The sequence below is a fragment of the Manduca sexta genome, chromosome 15, assembly GCF_014839805.1.
Source record: "Manduca sexta isolate Smith_Timp_Sample1 chromosome 15, JHU_Msex_v1.0, whole genome shotgun sequence".
NCBI classification, from domain to species: domain Eukaryota; kingdom Metazoa; phylum Arthropoda; class Insecta; order Lepidoptera; family Sphingidae; genus Manduca; species Manduca sexta.
Genome location: NC_051129.1, coordinates 212,015 through 239,716, shown reverse-complemented (window position 1 = coordinate 239,716; position 27,702 = coordinate 212,015). Strand labels below are relative to the sequence as shown.

The following is a 27,702-nucleotide window of genomic DNA, read 5'->3' as shown; positions in this document are numbered from 1 at the left end:
TTGTAATTTTATTCATCGACTTGGTTTCAATTTTCGTGTCAGGTTTTAAAAATTTATCATCATTTGATATGATGAAAACAGAGTATGTACTCTTACTGTTTTTTTGCGAGTCAGTTGATGAGATTTCAACTTCCAAATCAGACCCCAGATTTTTTAGGTGTTATAATGATAAAAAATAATAACCTCACCTGTCGTAAAATGATAAGTAACCAAGTGCATCTTCGTGAATAACACGTATATTTATTTTGATCGATCATAGCCGGTAACAGAGCGGTTTGGTTATAAAAAACTAGTTTTGAAGACCAGTTTCAACTCGTGGCTTTGCTCGCATAAAAGGAATTAAAACATTCAAAATAAATTAGCTATAACTCAGTAAAATAATAAGTAAAAACTAAAGGAAAACAGTGTTAAGCTTTGTAATATTAACAAAATTTATAAACATAAAATGTCCCTAATTACATAATGTGCGACCGCAGTATGCACAGTCCATTAAAGCTACTAGGCCAATATTTTCAATGCGGTGGCTATCATCTCAGAGTCAACAGTGTATCGCGCGGGAGAGGGGAATCATTGCAAATCACACAAGGCGGTATGCGAGTGGGAGATAATGCATCGTTTAAGGGGAATACTCGATTATTTATCGGTTACCTAATCTATACATTTTTTAGGGTTTTTTTATATCGTGATATTTATAATTGGGTCTTGAAATATTTCAGCGATTAATCGTTAGGTTTCAAATTGTATGAGGTCGCGAAATATTTTGTTCGAGTATATACTATACACCAAAACAGGCAATACAAATTAATGTATTTTTTGTTAATTTACTTTGTTCTGACGCAGTAAAGTGACTTCGCTTTGTTTGAGCTAAGTCTCTGAGAAAAATGAAAAAGTTAGCGAAGGATGTCTGCCTATTTTTTGACAAGAAAAAAAACATCGCAAGTACGGGAACATATGTACGGTGTATAAGTATTGGCAAACTATTGTACAGTGGGCATGGTGCGGCAAAGGTAAGACTTTTGGAACGTCTTTTTCGTTAAGATGGAAGACTACCAGTCCTACTTATAAATTCGTCTTATGTTTTAATCAATTGCTTTGCCACCGATTACCAAAAGTTTTACTTATTAACTTACTTGTTTTTGCGTTAAGAGGTGGTTAAGCATTGCTTAATTAACTGTCAAAATTAAACATCTCCGGTGCCTAGTTTAAATCTACTTAAGAGGCAAGATGGCGGTTTTTGACTTACAGCTGATCGTGTAAATTTGTGTTTTGAGGTTAAATATTATTATAAAGGCGGATTACTCAGATTTTTATCAAAAATGGATTTCTATAATGTACTTCGTGATTTTCAAAATTATCTCGATGAATTAAGGTATTTCAAGGCTTCAACGAGAAGACAAAAGACTTATCCACCTCGTTTTAATTCACTACAGGACTTGTCGGATGATGAGTTCAGGCTTCACTACCGTTTTAGCAAAAAAATATGTGCCCCATTATTGATCTCGTAAATGTTTATAGAAATATTTTTCTGGAAATGTTTTCGCAAAGGCGTAAAAATTTACAGTTTATTCCGAAAGCCGAAACTTGGCGAAAACTGGCAAATTATCCATCAAACGTCATTTGACCAGTCTCAAATTCTAGAGATATACCATAGGTGCAAAAATCATCGTTTTAACATCATATTCGTTCCGTTTTGTTTTTTGCATAGTTATAATCTGTGTCGGCCGTACATATTTGAATATCTATGTCTTCACAAAGCAGCAGGTATCCCAAGTAAGTGAGTAAAAAACGTTAAGTACTTACTGATTAAAAGTTTAAGAGCAGAATACTCAAGACGGAACTTAGCATTGCGAATGTTTTATAAGTAAGACTATATGTATATGTTTATCCTGACAAAGTTATTAATTGTAATTACTGTTTGATCGAAATATGTAGATCACAGAGATTGCATAGACGTGACCCGAAAAGCCCGGGAAGCCTTTTACGTGTCGCTCCAGAATCCAGAGCCGGGAATACCCGCAGTCATTAACCCTACGGTTATCAATCCCTTACAAACAAGTTATTGGCCCAATAACAACAACGAGAATGTAATAAAATTCACTTATCGATCTATAAATAGCTTTGGTTTGCAGGCTATGACTAGTTGGTGAAAATGATTTTAATTATTTTTAGATAACTTGAGACTATCGTGTAGTTTGGTCGTTGACGGTTAATTAAATAAATAAACGTCATCGTCGTCAACAATATTATGCTCCTTATCCACAGAGGTGATACTCTTAGATTCAATTATATACATGTTGAGTTTTCCTAACTTATGTTTACTATATAACTATAAGTAATAATATTCAAATTATTGTAATCGTAGTGTTAAGTCTGCTGGAAAATCTAATCTTCTATATATCTTCTATATATTACTTATAATAAATCTGTAGAGAGGTCAATTCTGTACATGAAATATATTTCCAAAATAACTATCAGGGGGTGATTAGGGATCGATACTGATGCCAAAAACGCAATTAGTAAAATTTTTGTCTGTCTGTCTGTATAACCGTTATAGAAACAAAAACTACTCGAAGGATTATAACGAAACTTGGTACAATTATTTGTCATACTCCTGTGCTGGTTATAGTATACTTTTCATCACGCTACAATTAATAGGAGCAGAGCAGTGAAGGGAAATGTTGGAAAAACGGGAGAAGTTACTCCATTTTTTAAGCTTCCGTCGCGTGTGCAACCTTAATGGTAAAAGCTACGCAGAAATCATGTATGACGGAAATGTTCTCCTTAAAATTATGTAAAAAATATCCCACGACAGCATATGTCTATCTTTTATGGTTGACTCACAATAACACGTGTAACTCCCGATAGCTTAGCAGTTCGAAGCTTTCTCATTATATTTGTCTACTCTTACGTTTATAACACTCTCAGTCATCCCTAATTAAAAAAGTTAAAATTATTAAATGTTCCATAAAAAGAATCATAGAAATCGGTATAGAAACACCAAAGTTATACATGAAATACGCTAATAATAAGCCATCACGCGTGAATACTGAATCATGCTATAAGCTTCCTTCGATTTCACCAGGATCCCATCATCAGACCCTGACAGGACAATCGGACCACCTGCATACCACCATACTTAAAAAAACATCCCGACAAATTGAGCACCTCCTCCATTTTTGAAGTCCGAAATCCACGCGGGCGAAGCTGCGAGCGGAAGCTAGTAAATAAATAAATTCATAACTTAGTTCCATAGTTTTTATTACTTGGGCAAGCAGCAATGTTAATGCACATGTCGTCAGATATGTTAGATCGCATGTAATAGAAGATTTAAAATCACAGCGTGACTCGGTGATCGAATCCAAGACCTCAGCGCGGTAGTCATACCACATACGCAACACAATTGAATACACCACCGCAGCAATAGAAATGGTATATTTCTATTTGCATTTTTCTTCAATTCCATGATAAAAAAATATTCATAGCACAAAACATTTTTATAGGTTTTCGTTGTTGGTAAAACAAAAGCAGAATACATTAGCCATTTATTTTATTCATATTAATTGTTCACTAACGTAAAAATCAAGCACCACCCAAGTCACAATAAACCTAATCCATAAACACAAGGTTTACGACGGGAAGTAATCAAACAGCATCCCCTTAACAATCGAACCGCGTGCTATAGGGTAAACATAAATATTGTGCGTCGCCGTGCGCAGGCGCATTGATTTCTTGCTTCGCGCGCACTGCACTCGAACACACCGTCATCATGAAACTAGAGAAGAGCCTTACCGTCGATACTATTAACCAGAATCTCCTGAACATAGAATATGCAGTGAGAGGACCCATCGTGCAGCGAGCGATCCAGATCGAACGAGAGTTGGAAAAGGTCAGATATTTATTTCATTTTGTAGATAGTAAATGTATAGATCTGAAGGTACAATGCAGTTTAAATATACGATAGAAACGATGTTTAATGGTGGTCAAAGTTCTATAGTTCTGTTTTGCTAGATATATGCCAATCAAAAATAGGGATGCGAATTGTTAAAACTAGCTGTTATAGCCGTTTTTTGTTATATATATAATACTATATATGCCATCAAGTCGGGTAAATAATAGATCACAAATCCGATGTCTGAAATCCGTAGTGACGTTATTTGGTTTTAAAGTAAATATGTAACGAAATCTTTTTTCTGTGTATAGCATTTTGTCAGCGCAAAGATGAGATGATAATATAAGTAGATATTATAGCTGCTGTATGTGATGCGCCATTATGTTAATGATAGTTATACTTATGCTGGCTTTATTCTCATTCCGTTAAGACTTAATTTATTAAAGAAAGTAACTGCGTTATCGAACTATAGCTCGGATTGTTTGAAATGTAATGCTTCTCCGGGAATAATAAGGATGACAAATTGAGCAGTTTTCTTATAGTAGGTAATAGGATTTCTGTTTTTTCATTCCACGCATGTTTTGTGGGTATTAAATATCACGAACTTAACTCCAAAGCTGTAAGCAGAGTAACAACTCTTAACTAACACATTCACGGTTTCACGATATAGGTATTTTCTAACTAAAAATTACCAGCTTTTCACCATAGCGGGAATGTATTCAAAATATATTAATCCGCTGTGGCAAAGAACCGACATTAATATTGATGGCCTGACCTAAAAATCGAACATAGCTTCTCACCGGTTCCTCGGACTAAATACATTATCACTGGAGCAATGAACATTAATATTGATTGTCCCACCTAGGAATTCAGTCGGTTCCTAACTACGCTCCTAGTATCGTAATGAGGGGACAATAGATAGATCATTCACATTTCACATATGTACATACTATTTATAATCATAAATATACTATTTATATTTAATAAATAACTTATAAACAGCAATAAAAAGATAAAGGGAGGCTATCGTCTCTTGTAGTCGTAAAACAAATTGATTATCAATGTTTATTTCCGTCACGAGCAATCAGTAGTACAATTTCATTCAAAAACCCAACATATATTGCATCAGGAATTCGGCGAATCCTGTTTACACCAGTTGCATCTCTGTCTACCCTTTCAGAAATAGAAAACTGATTTAAAACTGTGCTGAACTCGGAGCTAAACTGTTTATTGTGTTAGTGGAACTGCTGCGTTGGGTTTGTGCTACAATTACTATTCCCGCCATTTGGCACCGATGTAGCGCAGTATTTATTTTTTACTTTAAAATGCTTTCCTAATTTCGTTCGTTGCCAAAAAAGCTAAATAAAATTGTAGTACTTAAAAAGAAAATCAAATACTTTTCTTAAATACGTTACATTTTAATAAATACGGTGAAAAATTATAGTATTTTGCATACAAAAGTGGGTGAGCACCACGATGATCTGCAAGTCCTCATTGTGTTATGATAATATGGTGATCCTGCCTCGTGGGATATTGAAGCTATCAATATGTTATAGTAAACTCAAATTATCGTGCAATTATTTTTCTATAGTGTAAAATTGTTATTAGAAGACTTACGGACTACGAATAATCGTGGTGCTGCCGCAACTTATTTTATTTGTGTTCGCAGATTAGGCTCAAAAAACTTGACTAGGCAATTTTAAAACGCTTATGTAAACCATATTAGATAAGGTAAATAGTTTTATTTCGAAATTGTGGACAGAAATATAAATTTTATCTACGCTTATCTAACAAAATAGCTATTAAACTGAGGGAATAATTATGTACAAAACGTGTCATTGCTTCAACGATTAATGAACCAAAATGCAATAATATTGCATCAGCTTTTATAAATTCCATGATAATTGAAGTCTGGTTGAAAATAATTTAGTAATTATAACAGAAAGGCAAGCGGTTAATGTAGAAACCTGACTACCGACCGAATTGAAATAAATTATCATTAACATTTTTATTATAACCTCACGCTTTTGCCTTTCGAAAGGGCAGAAGGGCACACATGCAAACAATTTGTCGAGTTTATATTCTAATAAATTATATTTTTTATGATAGAGAGGCTATGGCAATGTACCCATGGACTAACACAGAGCAATTTGGTGTTTTTTTTTAACATAAAATACATTCGAAATACTGGCATACCTAAGTCCTACGTGAGAATTTAGATTATGTGAAGTTTACCAACCTCTAATCTACATTCGTTTTGAGCGATTCATAAAATATACTTTAGCAATAAAAATACATTCGTTGTTATGGCGATACTCGATGGCCGGAACGATAACGTTCGCGAATGTGGCGCGGAAATCCAATAATGTCGCATGAAAAAATTCACGTAAGTAAGCATTCTCTCGTACGTCAGCACTCATTCGATACATTAAATGAAATCGAAATAAATATCTGTGTTACAGAGTGTAGCAATTATTGAAAGCATTTACAGTCAGTTAACAGCACAGATAAACACTTATAAATAAACAAAACCTCTAACATTACTGTTGGTATACTGTATATAGAACCTATTCTTTCAATAGTTTATTTCGTCCGCAACGAGACTCGACGGGTTTTCTGCGACAAAAATCTATTTCATCCATTTTTATTGACTTTCCACAAATATTACACACAGGATATAAACTATGATACTCTCACGATATACCAAAAAACGTATTTTGCAAACGATACACATATTGAACGAGAATTTGTATTATGAACATGTATCGTGCAATAATATGGTATAAATAACATTTGGTCGTACCCTTTCTCTGCGGCGGGAAATTTATAGCTGTGTTTGTCGGTCCTTACAATACAAACTTCTTGTTGGAGTATTCTCGAGTATTATGTGACTAGATTATATATATTAGCTAACTTTAGCCCTAGAGCCAAGCCAAGGCCAACTTGCACAAGGCCAGCGTGATGGAATAAGGATTGAACCCTCTGAGAGGAAGACGCCACAAATAAGCAGTGGGATATATAGGTCTGGCATTTATTCTTATACCTGAAGCATTAAAAAGAGGTCCATCTTCTAAGAATTTTGTCAACCGTTTTGCTAGATATAGGTACACCTGTTTATCCTGGTATGTGGTTCGCAGAGGATAGGAAATGAGCTTTCGTCCATTGCTCTCATGTAGAATGGAAAATGTTAAAAAATAAATTATCTAGGAATCCAGACTACTTACTCTATAAAATCAACCAACCTAACCTAGTTAGATACGAAAAGTAATTGTTATTGATTTAACAAAGGCCAAAGATTTGTTATTCGACCGCGCTTTATACATTATATTGGGCAAATTTTGAAAACCTTCGACAAATTTAGAGAACTACAGTACATTTGTGTGCTTTACATTTTGTTTCTGGATGCAAAAAAAAAATAACTTTATTATATACAGAATTCTTCCTTGAGCAAAAATTTATTAAACAACGTTATCTTAATACGTCAATAATTACAACAAAAACAATCAGTGCGCAATTGAACCGCGGCGATGTCAACACGAGTTTGGTCAGACTTTGTCCATTAATATATGCAACGTGCCTTTCAATAGATTAGGATTCCACTGTTACATAGAGTTGGTATTTGCATGTATGCTTATGCCTTCGTTCCTCGGGTAAGCAGTGACTACTAGTGCTCATACGGCCGTTTAAAATCAGGTAGCAATCTATAAAATGTATTAAAGTTTGTTATACATAAATTCATACCCACACAGCATTCTTCATAAAACAATTTGAAAAGTTTAAATTATTTCAAGCCATAAACTGTACTGTGAAATAAAAATTACTTAAATAGAAACACAAACTGGCGTTCTGGTGGAGTATCACGCGATCGGAATACGATAAGAGTAAACGTGACCTCGTAGAATGCCGGCCGTATTGTACTTTCATTCGTTTCGTTCAGTCTTTTTGATAAATATACTTTCGTCATGGAATAATTATTGTTTATTTTTAGTAACTTTACGTTGATACTTTTATCGTAGTAAAATTGTAAACAACAGTCACGCATATCCTTATTTCGTACACTTCCTTAAACATCACAGATCCAATGAGGATCTGTAGAATCTTATATTTCAGTACTGATACCATATTTTTAAACATTGTTACTTATAAAAATAAACTTGTTTCTTATAATATTTTGCATAATGCTTTGAAACAACCAGTGTTTATAATATTTTGCTATATTTTTACTAGGTTTTCGAGCGTTATCGAGTGTAGAAATGGAATCGATTCACAGCGATTGCCAGTTTGCTTGACACATCCCTTTGACAGTACTTTATTAAGTAAAATTCTTTATTTTTATCGTTATGGAAACTTCGCTTGATATATTTTAGGACTGTTTTAATCTGAGGAATCAACCAAAGAGCTTATTTCCCTTATAAATACCGGTAACGCATGAATTTTAGCGTTGATCATTTACCATGACGTGACGTACGCACTCGTCTACCCGCTTTTATATAAAAAGCTTTACACGCATATCCTGATATTTGTAAATTAAAGAAGGAAAGAACAAAATAAGAGTTCACACAAACGACGTAGCGGACAATGTTATTTGCTTAAAAGATTTATGCAGGAATAGAGGTCGTCTCCGCCGGGTCAGCGTGATGGGCGAGAGGCGCCGAGGCACTCGCGAGTTCAATCCACCGCGGCCCCGGGCGCGACTCATGCAATTTTCACAATGCACCTACGTCTCGGGGTTGCTATGCTAAGAAGATCATTCCCCAGAATTTAATCTACCAAATTGTGGGGAATAAAAGCTTGCAGACGAACGACTCCAGTAAATGGGATGTCAGTTTATTCGCAATATCTAATAGTTATTTGGAGAATAGTAACATTGGTAATTAATTAAACATGGCATATATCATATTATAAATATTTCTATTACCGGTGTTGTCCTAATGCGATAGTTTTGTCACAAACAATTCTAAGTATGTATTTCACTTAACAAATAAATAAAAATATACACATAAACCACAATTGTAAGAATTGAACTAATAACAATAACTTAGCTTTATAAAATAGGACCTTTTCGGACTCACTCACTTTGCACGTAGACGTCAATATCTTCATGAATTGCGTCGATGGCTCTGCTTGCAGGTTATTTTATAAAAAAATATTGCCATGTTCAGATCAGGGTCAAAGTGCGCGCCATATTTACACAAAGATATTGTTTTTATGCATGATATTGACCCAGCAAGATATGGGCTGTAACACAGTGACCCTATAACCAGTAGCTTAACGTAATTTATCAGCGTTTCAACTTATCTCTTCTTTTTCAAGATTTTCCTTTTCGAGTGTTGTCATCGGGAAAAAAGAAATATGGTCGAATTACTAGTATTTTTAGCTGGTATCTCTTCGCAATTCCTGCCGTGTGGATTGCTAGCTATCCGCCCCGGGCGCGCTCGCGTCTCCGCGTCGCGCTGCGCAGATCTGCTCGTTTGGCTACAATTTTTACCTTCACTCGAGCATGCCTGTTCTATATTTGTTTTGTGTCTAGGGAATGACCTAGGTCAAGTTTTATTTAGCGTTTCAGTTTAGCAATAAAACGATATAGCGACCATTAACTATTTACCTTACTATAGTGCGGCAAAGCTGGTAAAGAATGTCATTTGATAGTAATTAGCATGGCAACCTGTGCATACTCTGGCAACATGGCTAATAGATCAGAAACCAACACAAATAAGTAACTGCTTCTTGCAGAATTATGCGAAATGTATAATACTCATTTAAATAATGTTGTAATTATAATGAATTGAAATTCGGTCTTCGGCGGATACTTATAAGACAATTCCCCTACTTTTACTACTCTTTAATACGGTAGAAGTGTCATCGCCACTATTTCACGCACTGAGTGTGAAGCTCTCAGAATCTGAGGTTACTATGTATCTGTTCTTAAACCTGTAAATTATCTAATAGAAAGATAAGGAGTATGAATGTCCACTTGCATGTTAACAACTTAAGCAGTATTCCCATTGAATATTAACGCCTACTTAAGAATTTTAAATATTCAGAGATTTCCGGCTAATAATTCGTAATCTCTTACGACACTGCCATTAATTCGACTGTGTGGGTGTCATGTCTTGTGTGGCATGCATCATGTTTTTAGCTCATCAGTAATCTTATACTTTCACACTGTTTCCACGAAGGAGAAATGACGGGTAGTGAATAGCGTTAACATTTCAACTAGATAAACATACTGCAGCGAAATTTTTTTCTACAGCTAAATCCAACTTTAAGTCATCCTAAATAATATTTATTGACACCCAAAATCTATAAAATTACGTGATCTGTGATTCGTGGTCAGTTCCACGCGTTCCTATCGGTTTAATCCTTGCATATTATTAAACAAAGTCACTTGCCAGGCCTGTCTGTCTGTGAATACGATGAACTTAAAACTAACGAAAGAATGACGATTAAATTTGGTATGGAGATAGTTTGTATTATCCCTGAAAAACACTTTCACGCAGGTGAAGCGGAAGGTTGGTAAGCTTATAAATAATTAATACTATTTCAAGACACATATTCTCTAACGTCTCCTATTAGTGAAAAAAGACCCTATCGCCGTCTAGAAGGCTGAGTTATAACAAAAAAACAAATTAATTTTATATAATGTAAAACATAGGTGCTACTTGTATTATTTCAATGAACCTAGGTCTATTGACATTACTGTGCTTATATACACGTGCCTATCATATTTGCACATTTCATCCTACTGAGTACTAAACAATAAACAATATTAATCTTGTCAGTTATTGATTTACTTAACTTTAATCTATACAAATATCATTAAACTGAAGGATTTGCAACATAGGGGTGAAGTTATTAAAATGATTTGCCACATTTATCTAAAACATATCTTGTAAAAAAATGAAATAATACTTTTAAAGAATACTTTAAAGACATTAAGAAAATAAACAATATTAGGTAAATGTTATAAATAATAGGTATTGCTTTAACAATTCCAAAGCCTATCTTTCCTTTTCTATATTCATGTTTATAATATAATTGTTATTAATATAGCGCCCTCAAATTCGCAATATCTGAAGACACAAGGAAGATATTGCATATAAGGAAAACAATGACAAAAATAATTAATAACATTATTGATAAGGGAGCTCCTCTGCGTATCGCAAGACGCCTTATAGGTTCAGTAGCATGAATGTATTTCGTATTGGTCTTATACATATGTACTACGTGTCGGCCCAGGGAAAGCAGTTAGCGTTGTATGAATTCTGTGATTGATCAATTTTTGCTCTATGGATTTTTCTACTAAAATTTACGTAAGCGGTTGTAAAAACTAAGTATAATTATATTCGCAATTTTATTTAAAATTGCGTTACACCGACTCCAATATATATACTATGGTAAAGAATTCCTAAGGCATTATGGACAGTAATAACACCTTGACATTACATACCTCATGTATTAGTCTGTTCATATTCTATAAAAACCATGTGAGTTATAAGGTAAACTTTGCCTCTTAAGAGATAAATCAAATCTGTGTACAATCCTACTACTTCTATCTCACTCTTCAGGGATAATGGCGTAATAATATATAATAATCTCTAATTAACAGTCCATGTATCTTGGAAAAGGGGGTGTTTTGTGCAGACACATTACAAGATAAATACTTTTGTTTACTGATCTGTTATCTTTACTATTGACCTCATTTACGCCAAGGGCGTCATGTAAGGATTGGAAATTACGTTCTCTAATACAATAAGTATGATACGTTTATGTATTTATCTCCAAAAGAGTAGGATCATCATATTAATTGGAATAATCGAATTAATTGGCAGACCAATGGAATTGTTATAACGAAACGAAAGCTATATTTATTTATGATAGTGATATAATAGAAAATCTGGTAGTATAATACGTGATGGGATTATTATGGATAATGAACGTGATGTCCGTATGTTGCAGGGCGTCCCAAAGCCATTCGATCGCGTGATACGAGCGAACATCGGTGACTGTCACGCGCTGGGACAGAAACCCATCACATTCATTAGACAGGTAAGATATTTAATAAATTTATTTCATAAAAGTTTTTGGACATAATATCTCGAGAAAGTCAGAGAAATACAGGAAATTAAATAAATGTAAATTGCCTTCTTGTATCTCTATCCAACCATTTCGGATCGAGGATTTTTATAAATAAAGCTAATACCGTTCTAACTGCTGTGTTTACTGGGTCTTATGAGACCTAAATGTCTCGAGGAACATTGGAGAACTTTGCATTAAAGCAAAGAATACTGTACGCACGAAAAGACGAAATTTAATGCAGTCATTGATGTAACCGATAAAACGAATATATACAGATCACTAAGAAGTAATTATTGAACTATTTACGAAACCCCGCCGCTTGTGAGGTGCATTTCATACATATTTATGCGGAACCCACACAAAGCAGTTGGTTTTGATGAACACTTTCCGTTATTTCCTAAATGGACATAGTTTGTAAACTAATTTGCGTGGGATTAGATTAATTTAATTTAAATAAGGGACGCGTGGGATGGTCGAAAACTTTCCAAGCCCTTATTATTCGTGTTTTAATGATAATTATGATGTGTGTGGGTGAAGGCGCCGTGGTACGATCAGCAACAAAAGTCGATGAACAAATACTAATTTACAAAACACCTGAACATTGAAACGGACCACAAATCACTTACCAAAGACGAGTACAGATTAAGGTTATCATTTCAATGTTACAAAAGTCGCTAAACATTTTATAACTTGACAATGCATTAGTTGAGGAATCTCATTATTGAATCTATACTTCTATACTCTTATATAAAGCTGAAAAGTTTGTTTGTTTGTTTGACCGCGCTAATCTCAGGAACTACCGGTTCAGACTGAAAAAATATTTTTGTGTTGGATAACCCTTTGTTAGTGGAGTGCTATAGGCTTATATATCATTACGCTATGACCAATAGGAGCGGAGCAGTAATGAAACATGTTGCAAAAACGGGCAAAATTTATTAGTTTTGAGAGCTTCTGTTGCGTGCGCTGCTTAAACGGTTAAAGTTATGCAACAATGATGTATGATGGGATTGTTCATCTTAAAAAGTTCTACATAAATATATAATAAAACAAAGTCCCCCGCTGCATCTGTCTGCCTGAACGTGTTAAACTCAAAAACTACCCAACGTATTAAGATGACATTTGGTATGGGGACAGTTTGAGACCCTGAGAAGAACATAGGCTTACGGGAAAATATATAGCGTGACTTTTATAAGGGAAAACTTTAGCCCGAAAAACTTTATATCGCGGGTGGAGCCGCGGGCCAAAGCTCGTACGCCATTAAAAAATATGAAAAATAAACTGACGTTTACGTTGAAACCTTCGAGGAGAATCTCCTGTCAGAATAATTTTGAATTTACACATTTGTTTTTTAAACCGGCCAGTGCTCTATAAAATAGGATGTTTAAAATGTAATTAACCTATTCCTATTAATGTTATAATGTTACTTTCTAATATATTATGATGTTTTGTTCATACTTAAAAATGTATAATTCTGGTTATTAACTTCAATATATACTATTATATAAACCTAAAGGGTTTGTTTCTTTGAATGCGCTAAACTCAGGAACTGATTTTGAAAATATTTCACTAAGCTACATTACTCTTAAGCCCTACACGCTACTTTCTATCCAGGGTAAATATAAAGCACGACTTTTATCTTTGAAAAACTTTTTCACGCGGGCAGAGTAGCGAGCCAAAGCTAGTATGTTATAAAATAACAATTTAATTAACATCCTGGACTGTTGTATTTATTCGACAATGTTTTGATAGTAAAAAACGCGGTGCGCTGCGCTTCGCGATATTGGTGTCTTGAAGCTTGATGGGTTCAATTTAACGAATAGAAAAAAAAGCTTGCATATAAAACAAAGAATCTGCAAATTTCAGCCACATTTGTATTTATTACAGATCATAAAAATTGTCGCTAGTAATGTTTAGCAGTTAATGGTTTGACAGCGTTCAGCTACTTTTGTAGTTCAATTATGACAAGTTGTTTTGTTTTTAAATTAATCAGCAACTTATGGTAAATGATAATGATTAGGAAATATTGGAAACAAATTATGTTCAACGACTTCTGTTGCTGACTGTACCTCAGTCTTACATAAGAGGGCCGTGAACGTAGAGTTATGGGTTCGAGTCTAACTGAGTAATGTATTAAGAAACGAGCTTAGCTTACTATCGTCATCACAGAAAATGCGTGGAAGATGAAACAACAAATGCAGTCAATTAACTAAGTACCTAAAAGACAACAAGACAACTATAACAATATGCTATGACTCCTTTATTATAATATATCACACCAATTATAAAATATTTCGCTATATCGGAGTAATAGCATCTGGTGGTTAGGAAAGGGTAAAGATTTACGCTGATGCGTGCAGGTGTTGGCGCTGGCGTCATGTCCGCAGCTGATGAGCTCGCCGCACGTGCCTCAGGATGTGAAGGAGCGCGTCCAGGAGATACTTGATGACTGCACGTAAGTTACAATACACTCGGCGCAATTTGACGCACAGTTTTTCCCGAAACATACGTAGTCAGTAAAATATATAAAACAACTCTGGAGTATAATGAAAATAAAAAATTACAACAATTATAACTTTTCTGTGATGTGAAATTTACTTCGTTTTGTCATTTATTTATTTTTTATCTTTTTTGTATTTCGATTTATTGTGTGTCATTGACTGAGTCCATACGTTTTGGGAAAACAGTAAATTAAATTTCACTTTGCATAGTTGATGCAGTTTAGAAAGTTAAATTTTTAGGTGATTACTATCCTAAAATCAAAGACAAATTTTTATCAAGGCAACCAAATATACATATATTAATTATAAATTGTATTACTTTAGGCCTTCTAAATAAAAGTCTCTCGTATTTAAGACATGGCATTTAGAGATCGAACCCAGCACCAGTTCTCATTTCAAATTCTCTGGCACTGAACCGACACAACGCGACCCATCCATCAGTAAACATATATCCAATTACTTTTCAATCACACTGTTGCCCACTCGTGTAACCAAGAGGCCGGTGTAATTGGCCGGTCGGCGCCCACGCGCGGCTCAACCTGCGCCGTTGAGTCCCTTGAGTCCGTTGAGTCCAATGAGCCTGATCGAATAACAGAAACTAATCAGGGACGCATTAGTGCCCGCTTGTGTTGATTCAGTTCTTTCTGCGTTAATTTCTTTGTTTGATATGGGGTTCTGTGAGGTAGTGAAATAGTTTGGTGTGGTTCTGTGGTGTTTGTATCACTTTAAATACTTATTTTATTTTAATTATTATTATTTCTAATATTCTCAATGCAATCTTTGAGAACATATTTGGATGTATGTTAAAAAATAATATAGAAACCAAAGAACGGATTTAAATAAAACTTGTTATACAGACAGGGTTCTAATAATATCAGCCCTGTATTATATACTCTCCCACTGTTGGGCACGGGCCTCCTCTACTACTGAGAAGGATTAGGCCTTAGTCCATCACGCTGGCCTAGTGCGGATTAGTAGACTTCACACACCCTCAAAATTCCTATAGAGAATTTCCTCACGATGTTTTTCTTCACCGTTAAAGCAAGCGATAATTCACAAAGAATTCACACATCATTTTTTTTTAGAAAGATCACACCCTACTAGGCTATCACCGCTTTACCGAGAATTTAATATGATCGTAAACTCTTTAACTACCTAGAAACAGTACCGTCATAATACAAAACTAGTAATGCAAGTCACACCACGCACGTCAGCCAAAGAAATCAAATTTCGCCTGTATTATCCTATTACTGAGCAGTGACCACCAGGCCCCACTGTCCGCTATTTTCCCTACATACTGTAATACGTCTTGTCCCCCATGAGTATAAAGTGCTTATTGCTGATTTCTCGTCTCAGTAACTTCGGATGATACTGACCGTTACTTGTGTTTGGATATTTTTATAATAATACAAAGTTATGTAGCATAAAAAGTATTTACCCGTGACGAGATGATAATGACATTGGGGAAGATAAATAAATAGGTTCAAACGATATTAGGTTATCTGTAACAGAATGCCTTTTGTATTAAGTTAGCCTTTTCATACACAGTAATATATTTAATATAAACCTTAAAACAATAGTACTACAATCTAGTGATGTTAACTACAAAGATGGGCGTGGAAATTTACGTTCCTCAATATCTCAGACAATATACGTCAAGTTATATTCAGTAATTAAGTTCAATGTTTAATGGTTAATTAACCGAACCAGAAACAAGAATAGAAAATGGAGTGTTTTCCACACAGAATCCTTTAGCAAACGAGGGTTCAATCTAGAAGCAAACATACAATTCAAAATGGTATATACTATTTTCTAAAGCAATTCCGTCCAGGTTAAAGTTCCTGCATTGATTAAATAGTAGCGTATAGTGTTCAAGCATAACAAATTAAAAACCTAATTGAATCAGTTGTTCCAGATATAAGCGCGTTTAAATACAAAAAAGATCAGACTAATTATGAGAATAAATTAACGAATAAACGATCCAAAACGGCCAGATTTAATTTAACGTCATTCATAATGGACCTCAAGCTGCTGATAACTCCAGATTGAGTGTTCCAATGAATCTTAGATTTAAATCGTTTCCATACGTCGACCCTCGTCAGCTCTCGTTGCTTGACAGTTTTTGCTCGCGGTCGACAATGCCGCTAAAGAAAGACCCTTTACTAAATCCAAAGAAATCTTACCGCAGATTTTGTGCAAATGGATTGTTTTTTTTATCGACAATGAGTTACTGAATCTGAGGAAAAAAGCGTTTAGAAACATTGTGCAGAGGAAAGAGTTTTATAATATATATATTATAATATATTATTTATAATACATACGAACGTTTAATATAAATAAGTATTTATGTATCTTAAGATTACTTACAATTAATAAATAAATTACTTTATATGAATTAAATATTACATTATAATATGTGCCATAACTGGAGTAGGATAAACTAATCAATAATATTATCCAGGATAGATTCTAACTCCTAACAGAGACGTATTTTGAGAAGTCTATCCTATTTTGTATAACCTCAGTGCAGTGTACTTATTTATTTATTTATTATTCCCCAGGAAAGGCTCAGTGGGTTCATACTCCCCTTCTAACGGGCTGCGTATCGTCCGCTCGCGCGTGGCGCAGTACATCTCCGCGAGGGACGGCATCCCCGCCTTCCCAGAGGACATATGGCTGGGATCAGGCGCCTCTGACGTCATAAAAGCTGTGCTCACCATGTTCATTGAGAATGTTGACGGGAAACCTCCTGGTGAGTGATAGATTCAAATTTGATTTCCATTTTAATAGGAAGCTTTAATTTCAATTCTTTAGACTCTTTAATTTATTTATTATTACTACCTTTAGGAGAATGGTACCAATCGGCGTAATGTGCACATTATTCATGTAGTACTTTGAAATAGTTTTGGTAGGTGTTTATATGCGTGGGTTGATCGCAAATGACTCGGTGGCTTTCTGTCAAATACATTTTGTTTTTCACTTTTATAAATAAGTACAATACATTGTAGCAGTAGTAGAAGGGTGAAAGTAATTTGCAGATGTAATTATTATACCTATATTATAATCTACCCTTTAAATTAAATATGGGAAAACTGAAACGTTCTTATTCATATAAAATATTGCAAATAATTCCTTCGCAGCGATAATGATTCCAATCCCTCAATACCCGCTATTCTCTGGCACGCTCTCTGAACTTGGCCTCCGTCGCGCCAACTACTACCTGGACGAGGAGAATGGATGGGCGCTGCAGGTGGACGAGCTGGAGAGGAGCTGGCGGGAGGCGAGCGTTGAGTCCAGGGTCCGCGCTATCGTAGTCATTAACCCAGGGAACCCTACCGGACAGGTGCGATCTTCATTTTACCCATGGTCTCACGAGTGAATTATATGCTAGGATTTTGGTGTTTTTTTATAAATTTTGATTGAACTTGATTTATTGGGTGAATAGCTTCGAGTAGAAAGCAGAAAATAAGAGTCTAGTGGGGAAAATCATGATTTTCATAATGACTAAAATGTACATTTCAAATTCTCAAAGTTGAAATGGAAAGTTATTTCGCAATTTATTGAGTAAATATAAATATTACGTTGATGATGTAGGTACTTATAACTAAATTACATTTACCAAGTTGGACAATGTAATTTCCAAATTAATTTGTATTCCAGGTGCTAACTCGTAGTAACATTGAAGAGATCGTAAAATTCGCGTACGAGCACAACTTATTCATCATGGCGGACGAAGTGTACCAGGAGAACATAGTCTGCAAGCCGTTCTACTCATTCAAAAAAGTTAGTTTGTTGGTTTATTACTCTTTAAAATAAATTGTGAATTTAAAATAATATTAAACCAGTAGTAAAATGCAAAGATTTATATTATAAATATTACTGCCATACACATTATTTTCTTTACAGGAGTACATATAAAGTACTCTTCAAAAACCCATAACTTGAACCAGATTTGTTATTATGATACTACTCATTTTATAACTTGGATTGTTTGGGGTCCAATATAAGAATCCAACCTTACAGCAAGTTGCGGTGGTTCATTGTGCTGTCGAGTGCCGAGGGGTAATCATCTCTCGTCAGTCGACATTCTATTGGACCCCACTGCACTTACCACCAGGTGCAGTTGGGTCACATTGCCGTTTCTATATAAAGAAAAAACTAAATTAACCTGTACAAACACTAGACCTGCAAGATTCGTAATCGAGACCAGTATTTCTTAATAAAATAGGCTTTATTTAGCCTGTACTAATTATTGTTCAACCCAGGTGATGCACGAAATGGGCCCGCCATACTCTAACATGGAACTGGCGAGTTTCGTGACTTGCTCAAAGGGTTGGGCGGCGGAGTGCGGGCTGCGGTCAGGGTACGTGGAGCTCGTCAATCTGCAGCCCGAGGTTCAGCGAGCCTACAACACCGCGCGGGCTGTCATGCAGTGTCCTACTGTGCTGGGACAGTGCATACTGGATTGTGTGGTTAGTATGATCAAGTTGTTGTGGTAATTTTGCTGTTTATGCAGCCTGAATGTCTGCAAAGTAAAATAATCTAAGCCAGTGTTGGTAGCTATCTTACTGAAACGAATTGTAAGCACTGTTGTATATTGTTTTAAAATAAGTTAGTGTAGCCATAATGTACCTGGAGACATGCAGTATTTTTTAATTTAAGGAAATTAAAGTCTGTAAAAGGCCAGTAAATCTTTATTTTGTTGGCTTTACTTCTCATGGGCAAGCGTAATATTTGTCGTCCAGTATCCTTTAAGTTGTTTAAAAATATGTTTCAGATGAAACCTCCCAGTCCCGGAGAGCCGTCCTATGAGTTATTCAAAAAAGAGCTCTCAGACGTTCACCAAACGCTCACCGAACGCACTAACACAGCGTATGAGACCTTCAACTCAATCCCGGGTTACTTCTGCAACCCAATTGATGTAAGTGGAAATATTACTTTACTATTCATTGATATCATTATAGAAAATTCATTGTGTTCCTATTGATTCCAAATCGGTTAATAATTGATAATATATAGGAATTTCAGAGCGGTTCACAAGTTAGGACCCTATCATGTAGAAGTTTTGTGGAATTGACGTATTATCTTGATTCTAAATTATTTAACTAAGTTCATTTACAATAAATTGGAGTCTGGTATGTTCTTTTATAAATGTAGTAAATAGCAATTTAATGTGTAAATATTTTATAGGGTTCTATGTTCGCGTACCCTCGGATCTCGATGCCCGAGAGTGCCCAGCTCGCGGCGCGGGAAGTCAACATGAGCCCTGATGAGTTCTACTGCTTGAGGCTTCTAGAAGAGACCGGTAAACCATATTTTTTATTGACTTATCTTTAGATTGGTTTTGGCAATATGGAAGTAGTGGATCATCTGATATTAAGTGGTTGCCACCGTTCATGAGCAGTCCCAATAAATGTAATCGTACATCTAAGGAGCATCAAGCGAACTATCGTCTCGTATGCTCCCGGTGGCATACAAGATTACGATATGTCACTGCCTCTTTTTTTGGTCAGTTACAAAAATTGTTTGATAAATTCAAGACAACACGTTGATGAACAATGCGACCATTGGAATTTTCATAATTATCCTGTTTCTAGGTGTATGTGTAGTGCCAGGCACAGGGTTCGGCCAGCTCCCGGGCACGTTCCACTTCAGGACCACGATCTTGCACCCTAAGGACGAGTTCCAGCACATGATGGACGCCATCAGGAGTTTTCACATCAACTTCTTGCAAATGTTCTCTTAGTTGAAACATAGCACAAATTATTTATATTTTTCCGCCTAAAATCTCACGCAAGAAAAAATTATTTTGCTTGATTGCGAGAATGTAGAAATGAAAGCTTGCTTGCAAAGTCTTATCAAGTGATTTCCGTTTTCGTCAATAGTTTCGCTTTTTTTTCTATATAGAGGAAATGACAGCACAGTGGTGTAAGAAATAAGACACCGACCTATGTTACCAATTTGAAGCGACGCGTAGTCAGTGTAACGTTCCGCGACGCTGCCATCATGTATATCCACACGACTACCATACGTAAGGTGTAAAATCCGCCCACATCCGTCGTGTTTTGGGATCAGCCTGTGTATATCCGATAACAAACAAGCAACAATTGTGTCGACTGATGATCATATGGGGTGGGGTAATCTGTCGTTAATCGACATTCGTATCTAGATAGAACTACTACTACTTACTTACTTCTACTCCACTGAACATCAGGTGCTGTGGGGTCATTTTGCCGTGCTCGTGCGCAAAAAATCGTGGCTAGTTATTTTTCTCGAATTTATTTCTCTTTCGTGTTAGTCATCGCTTTAATAGAGTAGTTTACTTTGTCTACATATAATTAAAAATGCATAAATAAGACACTTCTCACCTTAAGCAATGTTATTACTTTATTTTGATTTGATAAAATAACGGACAAATCGTTTATTCCATTTTTTTAATTTAAATTTTTCTACTAAAGTACGAAAAGGTTGTCGCCATTATATAGTTAATATTATATTGTCCACAATAAATTATTTTCCGGTGGATTAGTAAGTTTTCAAATAGTTATTTATTAAGAAACTTGTACATTGTATAAATCAATAGTAAAATATCAACACTTGATAACCGTTGTATATTAGGGTGACGTCACGAATCAAAGTAGTATAGCGGCTAGCGTTTTCGTATGAATAATTTAAGTAGTTTGATTTTTATATTACTTCGTAATTTGTCAAAATTAAAATAACATTTTGAGTGATTTATCCGTATAAGTTCAAAGTAAGAAGCATTTCAAGGATGATGATTATAGGTACAATACAAAATACTCTATTGTGTTTGGTGTTATTTTATTGTTCTGTGTGATCAAGTACTATTAAGTTTAAGTAATAGGATATTTTGTATACTTACATGTTATAGTATTAATAAATATCGCGTAACATTTTATATTGTAATATAGATAACGTAATTAATCTCTGCCGAATATTCGAAACATTTTGTTTTGTATGAATTTAAATAGTGATTGTTAAAGCGAGATTGCGTTATTAATTATGAATGTTTTTTGTGTCGATAATGTTTCATTTTACTAAAATGTAGCACAAAGTTAAAACGAGTCTGAATATTTTAGTTTTATGGATTTATGTGAAAATAAGTAATAATTAATTTGGTATCCTGTTCCGTTCGGGCTTGTTTGCTGTCACATCATATTATGTAAATAAATTCGGTAAAGCTTTGGAGAAGTGTACAGATGTGTTTGCCCTTTTAGGGGTTAAGGCGTTAATCTATATTGTAATTAATATTAAACTGCGCATAGATATTTATAATTTTCATTTTGTAATTAAAAAAATATCACTAGCATACAAAATTAATAAATTATTAACAGCATTTATATATTTTAATGAGTCCTATTCATATTCCTTAACATATTACCTGTGTCCTCGACTTCGTCAGCATGGACTTAATGGATTATCCGTCACTACGAATACGAATCTGTAGTTCCTAAGATTAGTGCGCTTAAACAAATAAACTTCTCTCTTCAACTCTTTACTTTATATAGAAGTAATAACATGAAACATTAAGAGTTGGAATCAAGCACCGAGGGTTTCAAACAAACTTGGATGTATCTGAGCATAAAAGTACACATTTACAGTTTTCAGATGAGCGCGTTCAAAGATAAAAAGTAACTCTTCAGCTTTATATAATAATATAGATAGATAAAAGGTACTAAAATAATGAAAAATACGATTTTATTTGTTACAAAAGCTCATTGTAACACAGTTGGAACTTGTCACACAGTACGTCTAGCTGGCTGGACTTTATCTTGCTCATTTCTTCTGCTAGGAACTGTTCCAGTTTGCTGCGGGTCTTCGCGTCTGCACTTCTGTTTTGTACCTGGGAAAACAGAATAAAATCACAAATCTATAATCCTCTTTAAAGTGATTTGGGCTTGACAATTTTTTAATAAAAACTGGAAGTATTTGATTAGGCTTTACGACTAGAGTTAAGTGTTCTTAAGCCCTTTGTGTTGTGGAAAATTGATAGGAATTACATTAAGAGTTGATATATTAGATCGCCGGAAAGGTGTTAAAAAATTATCATTTACGAGATGAAGTTTTATTTCAAATCATTTTAATACAGAAATAGCTATGATTAATCAAAATTCGGGCTCGCTGCGGCTAAAGGGTCACTCAATAAATTTCTATGAAATTCAATGGAAGGAAAATAATAGTTCTGATACCTTAATATTCATTGCGTTGTAAATATTAACAAGAGTATTTGGTTTTGTAACAAATATTTGCGGAGCACTGGAACCTTTGTGAAACTCGCGACCTCTAGCGTCTCATTTAAATATTTCTTTAGAATTTTACTTCAATACATTATATTGAGGTACAACAGTTCGCTTATTCATTTGTTCAGGATACTTCCTAGAAGTAGCGATCTGATTCTAATAATTCTTTTAATTAAATAGAAAGCCGTACAAAGCCGCCTCTGCCTGTGCAGGGTGCAGAAGAGTTCACTGTCTGTTATTTAGAAATTTTCTGCGACTAAACCTATTAGTGTAGAAGTTTACCTTCAGATATTCTTCTATGCACTGCCCAGCGGCCTTTCTTAGGGTTGCCAGAGACTTTTCTAGAAGTTCCTTCCACAGCTGCTTGATTTCCTCCTGATGTTGGCAGGGGTCGCGCTCCGCACGGTCTACACGCTCCGCCGTATTGTTGTAGAATTGTCTAGAAGCAAAACCTTTTTCGTTTATCAAATGGCTGCCTACATTTTTCGTGCAGCTCGGTATTATTGTGTCGAATGGCGAGGGATAATCAACTCGCCTTAAGTGAAAGTTTACCTTGAGGCCACTAATTATACGGTGGAATGGAGTTACTTTACAATACCCATATTAATAAACAAAATATCACGTTCACTGCGTTGTGAGGTCTTATTGACCCATGTTATACTTACATCCCGTGCGGCGAATTAAATAGTTCTTGTTCACCTGGTGCGGAAGGCATAACTTTAAGAAATCTTATTGAAAGAAAAAGACAAATAGACTAAGCTATTTCCTACTTCAATAGGAAAACTTTAGAATATTAAATACAATCATGGGTCAATTTGACCTCTCCCGCACCTAACGATAAATATTTCTCTCCAGTGCGGCGTGTGGTCAGTATGACCCCCCACGCTCTGCACCCCACACCCGCACTGGATGGTGCGCCCGCGCCATTAGTGATGCGCTGTGCAATGTAGGGGAGGCCGTCACGTCGCTCTCTAAACTAAGTGAAAAAAAATACGTAAAAATATTGAAGCATTAGCTATGCTATGCTACGCTACTCTACACTATGAGATTGAGTTTGACTATAATAATATTCACTACTGACCTTGGTTTTGCAGCTGAAACTAAAACCGCTTTATAGCATGTGCATGTGGGGCTATGTATGTACTATGCATGTTCTGTTATTTACTTTTTGTTTACTTTACTTTTTGTTCTGTGTTTTAATATAGAGCATAAAAATAATACATTTTTATAAAATACAGTTGTTAATTGTAAATGAGTATTTTATTTCAATACCTACCGCTTAGAAGTATAGATTTTAGTGTTTCCCATCACTAGTATTTCGATAGCTTCAGTGCGTTGTGGGGTCAATATGACACCACAAATTGTACCCTCTGTTTAGCACAAACTAAAGAAGCGAGCTAAAGGCGCTGCTAGTTGTAAGTTGCCAAGATGTCGAACTAGCATTCCTGAATGCAAAAAACTCGGTACTGTGTACCTAACAGTATTAAAAAATATTTATATTCAGACGTTTAGGAGAGGTTAATTTGACCTCACGACGCACTGAAAATAAGTCCTGTTTGGGTCAGAACTGCCCCATAACGCACCAGTATAAAGTTTACATATAATGTGTTCGCAGTGAACGTGATATACACCTGTTAGTATTTGATATATTTTGTATCCGACTTAAGAAAACCATCGAAAGTATATTAAAAAATCGCTAGAACGAACATAGCAGAAAAGAGTAGCGCGTTGAACACGCAGTATGAGACATCTTGCATGAATTAATGTGATTGCTCAAAATATATTGAGATAAGTTAGTCCTGGGGCCTTATTCTCTAGCCCGCACGTTATTTTGACAGTGCGTAACAAGCACGTAACACAACGCATCATGTTTAGGACTATAGAAATTTGGCTTACAGAATACCATTCCACGCACATTTCTCGAAGATAACATGACACGGCCGCGTTACGCGTTTACACTATCATACAGAATAAGGGCCCTGTAAGTAAAATAGCAAAACACTTTTGCCTGTCACTTGCATCGCATGTCGTCATACCTGTACTCCTGAGACATATTGTTGTAAATGTGTTCGAAGAATCCAGTATCCTTCTTGCCAACCACTCTGAACCTGGTCTCAAGCCGCCGCGTATCTTCCGCCGTGACGTATTCATGGATGCGGACAAAAACCTTGAGTATATTACAAAAATAATGGAGTTTTGAGGAGTTAATTACATTGTATAATCCATAGATTTTTTTTTGCCTGGAAATGGCCTACTACTGGCTAAGACATTCTTTTAACCAGTCATGGATGGTGAACTTTGGGTTGATTTACTAAATAAACTGTGGACATCAGATCAGCTCATTGGACCAGAGCGATAATTGAGATAAAATTTTTAATATTAGAAGATCAAAATCTTCTATATTATTTACTATAGTAAGTATAAGTCACACTGGTGAGTCGCTCCCAGCCGAACTCTGATCAGGGCGGCCAATCTCAATGAAGATTTGCCTGGTACACAGGAGATATAGAGCACAAGCGTGTATGTGCAATACACAGGTGGACTCTGTTCCTTCACTTCCATAGTCCGGTGGACGGCAATTTGACATGACCTGAGGGAGATCGGGCGTGGGACCAACGGCTTAACGTGTTTTAGAGGCACAGCGGTATCATATCGCCAACTTCCGGATTTCAAGTTAGGACTTAGTAATTTTAAGATGGACAAACCCATCACAATTATTTCGGGACAACTCGGGATTCGAATTTGGGACCTCTGCCTGGTAATTTGACTCGTGCCGCTTACGAATTCCAAATAGCTACCGAAGCAGTCGCACTACATTATTTCTGATGATATTACAAACGCTGATGAGCAGTACCTTGGTGAGCTGGTTCATCATGTTGCTGAGCATGGCGTTGACCTGCTCCTTCTCCGGGTACTGGTACGGGCACTCCACCATCGCGGCGGCTGTGACTTGCCGCGCCTCTATGCGTCCCACCACCTGGATCAGTTATGGGTACTTGTTAAAATGTTTTGGAAAATTCCATGAGCACCCCAAGCACGAATGTTTACGTTAAAGTATAGGTTAAGTTAAATGATTCTTATGTTTACACGTATGTTAGACATTGAAATAAAACTATTTTGCGATTTTTTATCATATTATAATTTTTTTCCGACATTTTGAAGACTTTACAGCCTTCGTGGTCGCGCGACAGACTGACGTGTTTTTTTAAGTATTAATTGTTTATTAACGTATTTTTGAATTAAGTTAAATATTTTAAATGAGTGAAATTATTAGTTGTGATGGTTTAATGTGTGTAAAAAGTTTTGGTTAGCGCGAATACGCAAATTCGTGAGGTTATGGTGGACAACAACAACTCCATATTAGCTGGCAAGTGGCGCGAAATGTACGCCTGACTTCTAGAAACTAAGGTATTTACAACAGCATCCTAAACTAATTGGCGTGTTGGATGCTCCCATATGTATAATCATTAAGTTCAAAGTTGTATTTATTGTTGTTGCACAAACATACAAATTCCAAACACGTCGAGTAATTTTACTCGAACGAGACAACATTACATCTGGTTGAAAATATTTGTAATAATTATTTTAATCGTAAAGTTTTTACTTTTTATGAGATTAGTTGATCATTAATATAGTTTGTTATTTAGCTCCACAAAAACTTCTTTTCAGAGGTCACGATGGGTGAAAATCGTCTTTAGATAATTTAGTGCCTAATATGTAAGTTGCCTCGGGGGCATAGTTGTATTGTTTTGGCTTGCCCATACTCAAAAAAATAAGCACGTCACTGATTATGCCATGAAATGCGCATACGCACGTACCTACTTCATCGGGCCGTGGCATTTATAATGATGCATTTTAATGTTTTAAAGCATAACAACTGTAAGTATGTTTCTTACTGATTTCTGTTTTTCTTCAATATCTTTTATTCTCCCTCGTTCCACCCCATCTCCAAGGTTTTCTGGTTCATCAGCACCTATAAACACTTGAACTGGACTACTCCTGTAGTCCAAATCCGATATTCTCAGATCGAAGGACACTTCTCCATTAATCTTCAAATCTGTACATTCGAATATCCGAACAAAAATCAATAAATATGTGAAACGCATGACTTGCATTTTATTACTGTTGTAATAAAAACTGTGCTTGATGTTTTGTTAGCATTTATATTATTTATAGAAAGTGTTTACCGCAACAGACATTTTTAACAAAATTATTTAAATGATTACGGACTGCACTGATCCTAATAGTAGAAACGCTGAGCAAAACTGTTTGAGAGTATGTCCGTTTTGTTTTATTAAGAGGACTGAAGATGACGAGCATGTTACTGTAGCAATGATAAGTATTTAAATTACAAAGCATACGTATGACACGGCACTTGTTTCGCCCGTAGTCCATGCTCTGTAATTCCACTGGTGTAGAATTTTCCAACTGTACTATAGTTGCACACTTCTGGAAACAGCATCAGACAACCACAGTTGTATACATATGTAGCTCTGTGTATACAGTAGGTACCAACATAACTTTGAGGCTCTATAATAAGATATGTTTAATTAAGTTTTCCTCTTTTAATTCAGACTAGGTTCGTCGACATAATTAGGTGCGCGTAATGAGCGTTCAAAGCGAAGGAAGTAACAAGCTCGCATCTCATGTGTCTTAGCGACTTGTTTTAGTTATAAGCCGCGCCTTTGAGTGCAGCTTACACGACTTTCAATGTTACTGATATAATTTAGGATGTGTTGGCCGTGATTTCCTATGTTTTTTATTATACTTTATATTTAAAAAACTAGTGCGTCAATTAGACTATGGGTACGTTTTATATCACATCGTGAAACGTTTGCACGTCAATATACCTTTAAAATAACAACGGGATGTTATTATGTGTTAAAAATATTAAATTTCTACGAAAAACAAGCGATGTCGTATAAAGTTATGGTATTAAAAAATAAAGCCACAGATGAAAGCAATAAAATTTTAC

General features: G+C 35.5%; 2 protein-coding genes across 2 annotated transcripts; one reads left to right on the top strand and one right to left on the bottom strand.

Moving 5' to 3' along the window:
* Positions 1–3,666: 3,666 nt before the first annotated feature.
* Positions 3,667–21,820, top strand: LOC115446434 (alanine aminotransferase 2). The gene is made up of 10 exons (XM_030173101.2): positions 3,667–3,886; positions 11,849–11,938; positions 14,326–14,420; positions 17,028–17,218; positions 17,607–17,809; positions 18,127–18,249; positions 18,732–18,938; positions 19,244–19,387; positions 19,657–19,771; positions 20,064–21,820. Exons 1-10 carry the CDS (start codon positions 3,767–3,769, stop codon positions 20,210–20,212), a joined length of 1,437 nt encoding a protein of 478 aa, XP_030028961.1. The 5' UTR covers positions 3,667–3,766; the 3' UTR covers positions 20,213–21,820.
* Positions 21,821–22,168: 348 nt separating this feature from the next.
* Positions 22,169–27,044, bottom strand: LOC115446428. Its single transcript, XM_030173095.2, has 5 exons — positions 26,624–27,044; positions 25,582–25,704; positions 24,764–24,894; positions 23,010–23,166; positions 22,169–22,330 (listed from the first exon to the last, which is right to left on the bottom strand). The coding sequence occupies exons 1-5, from the start codon at positions 26,840–26,842 to the stop codon at positions 22,193–22,195; spliced, it is 768 nt and encodes a 255-aa protein (XP_030028955.2). The 5' UTR covers positions 26,843–27,044; the 3' UTR covers positions 22,169–22,192.
* Positions 27,045–27,702: the final 658 nt, after the last annotated feature.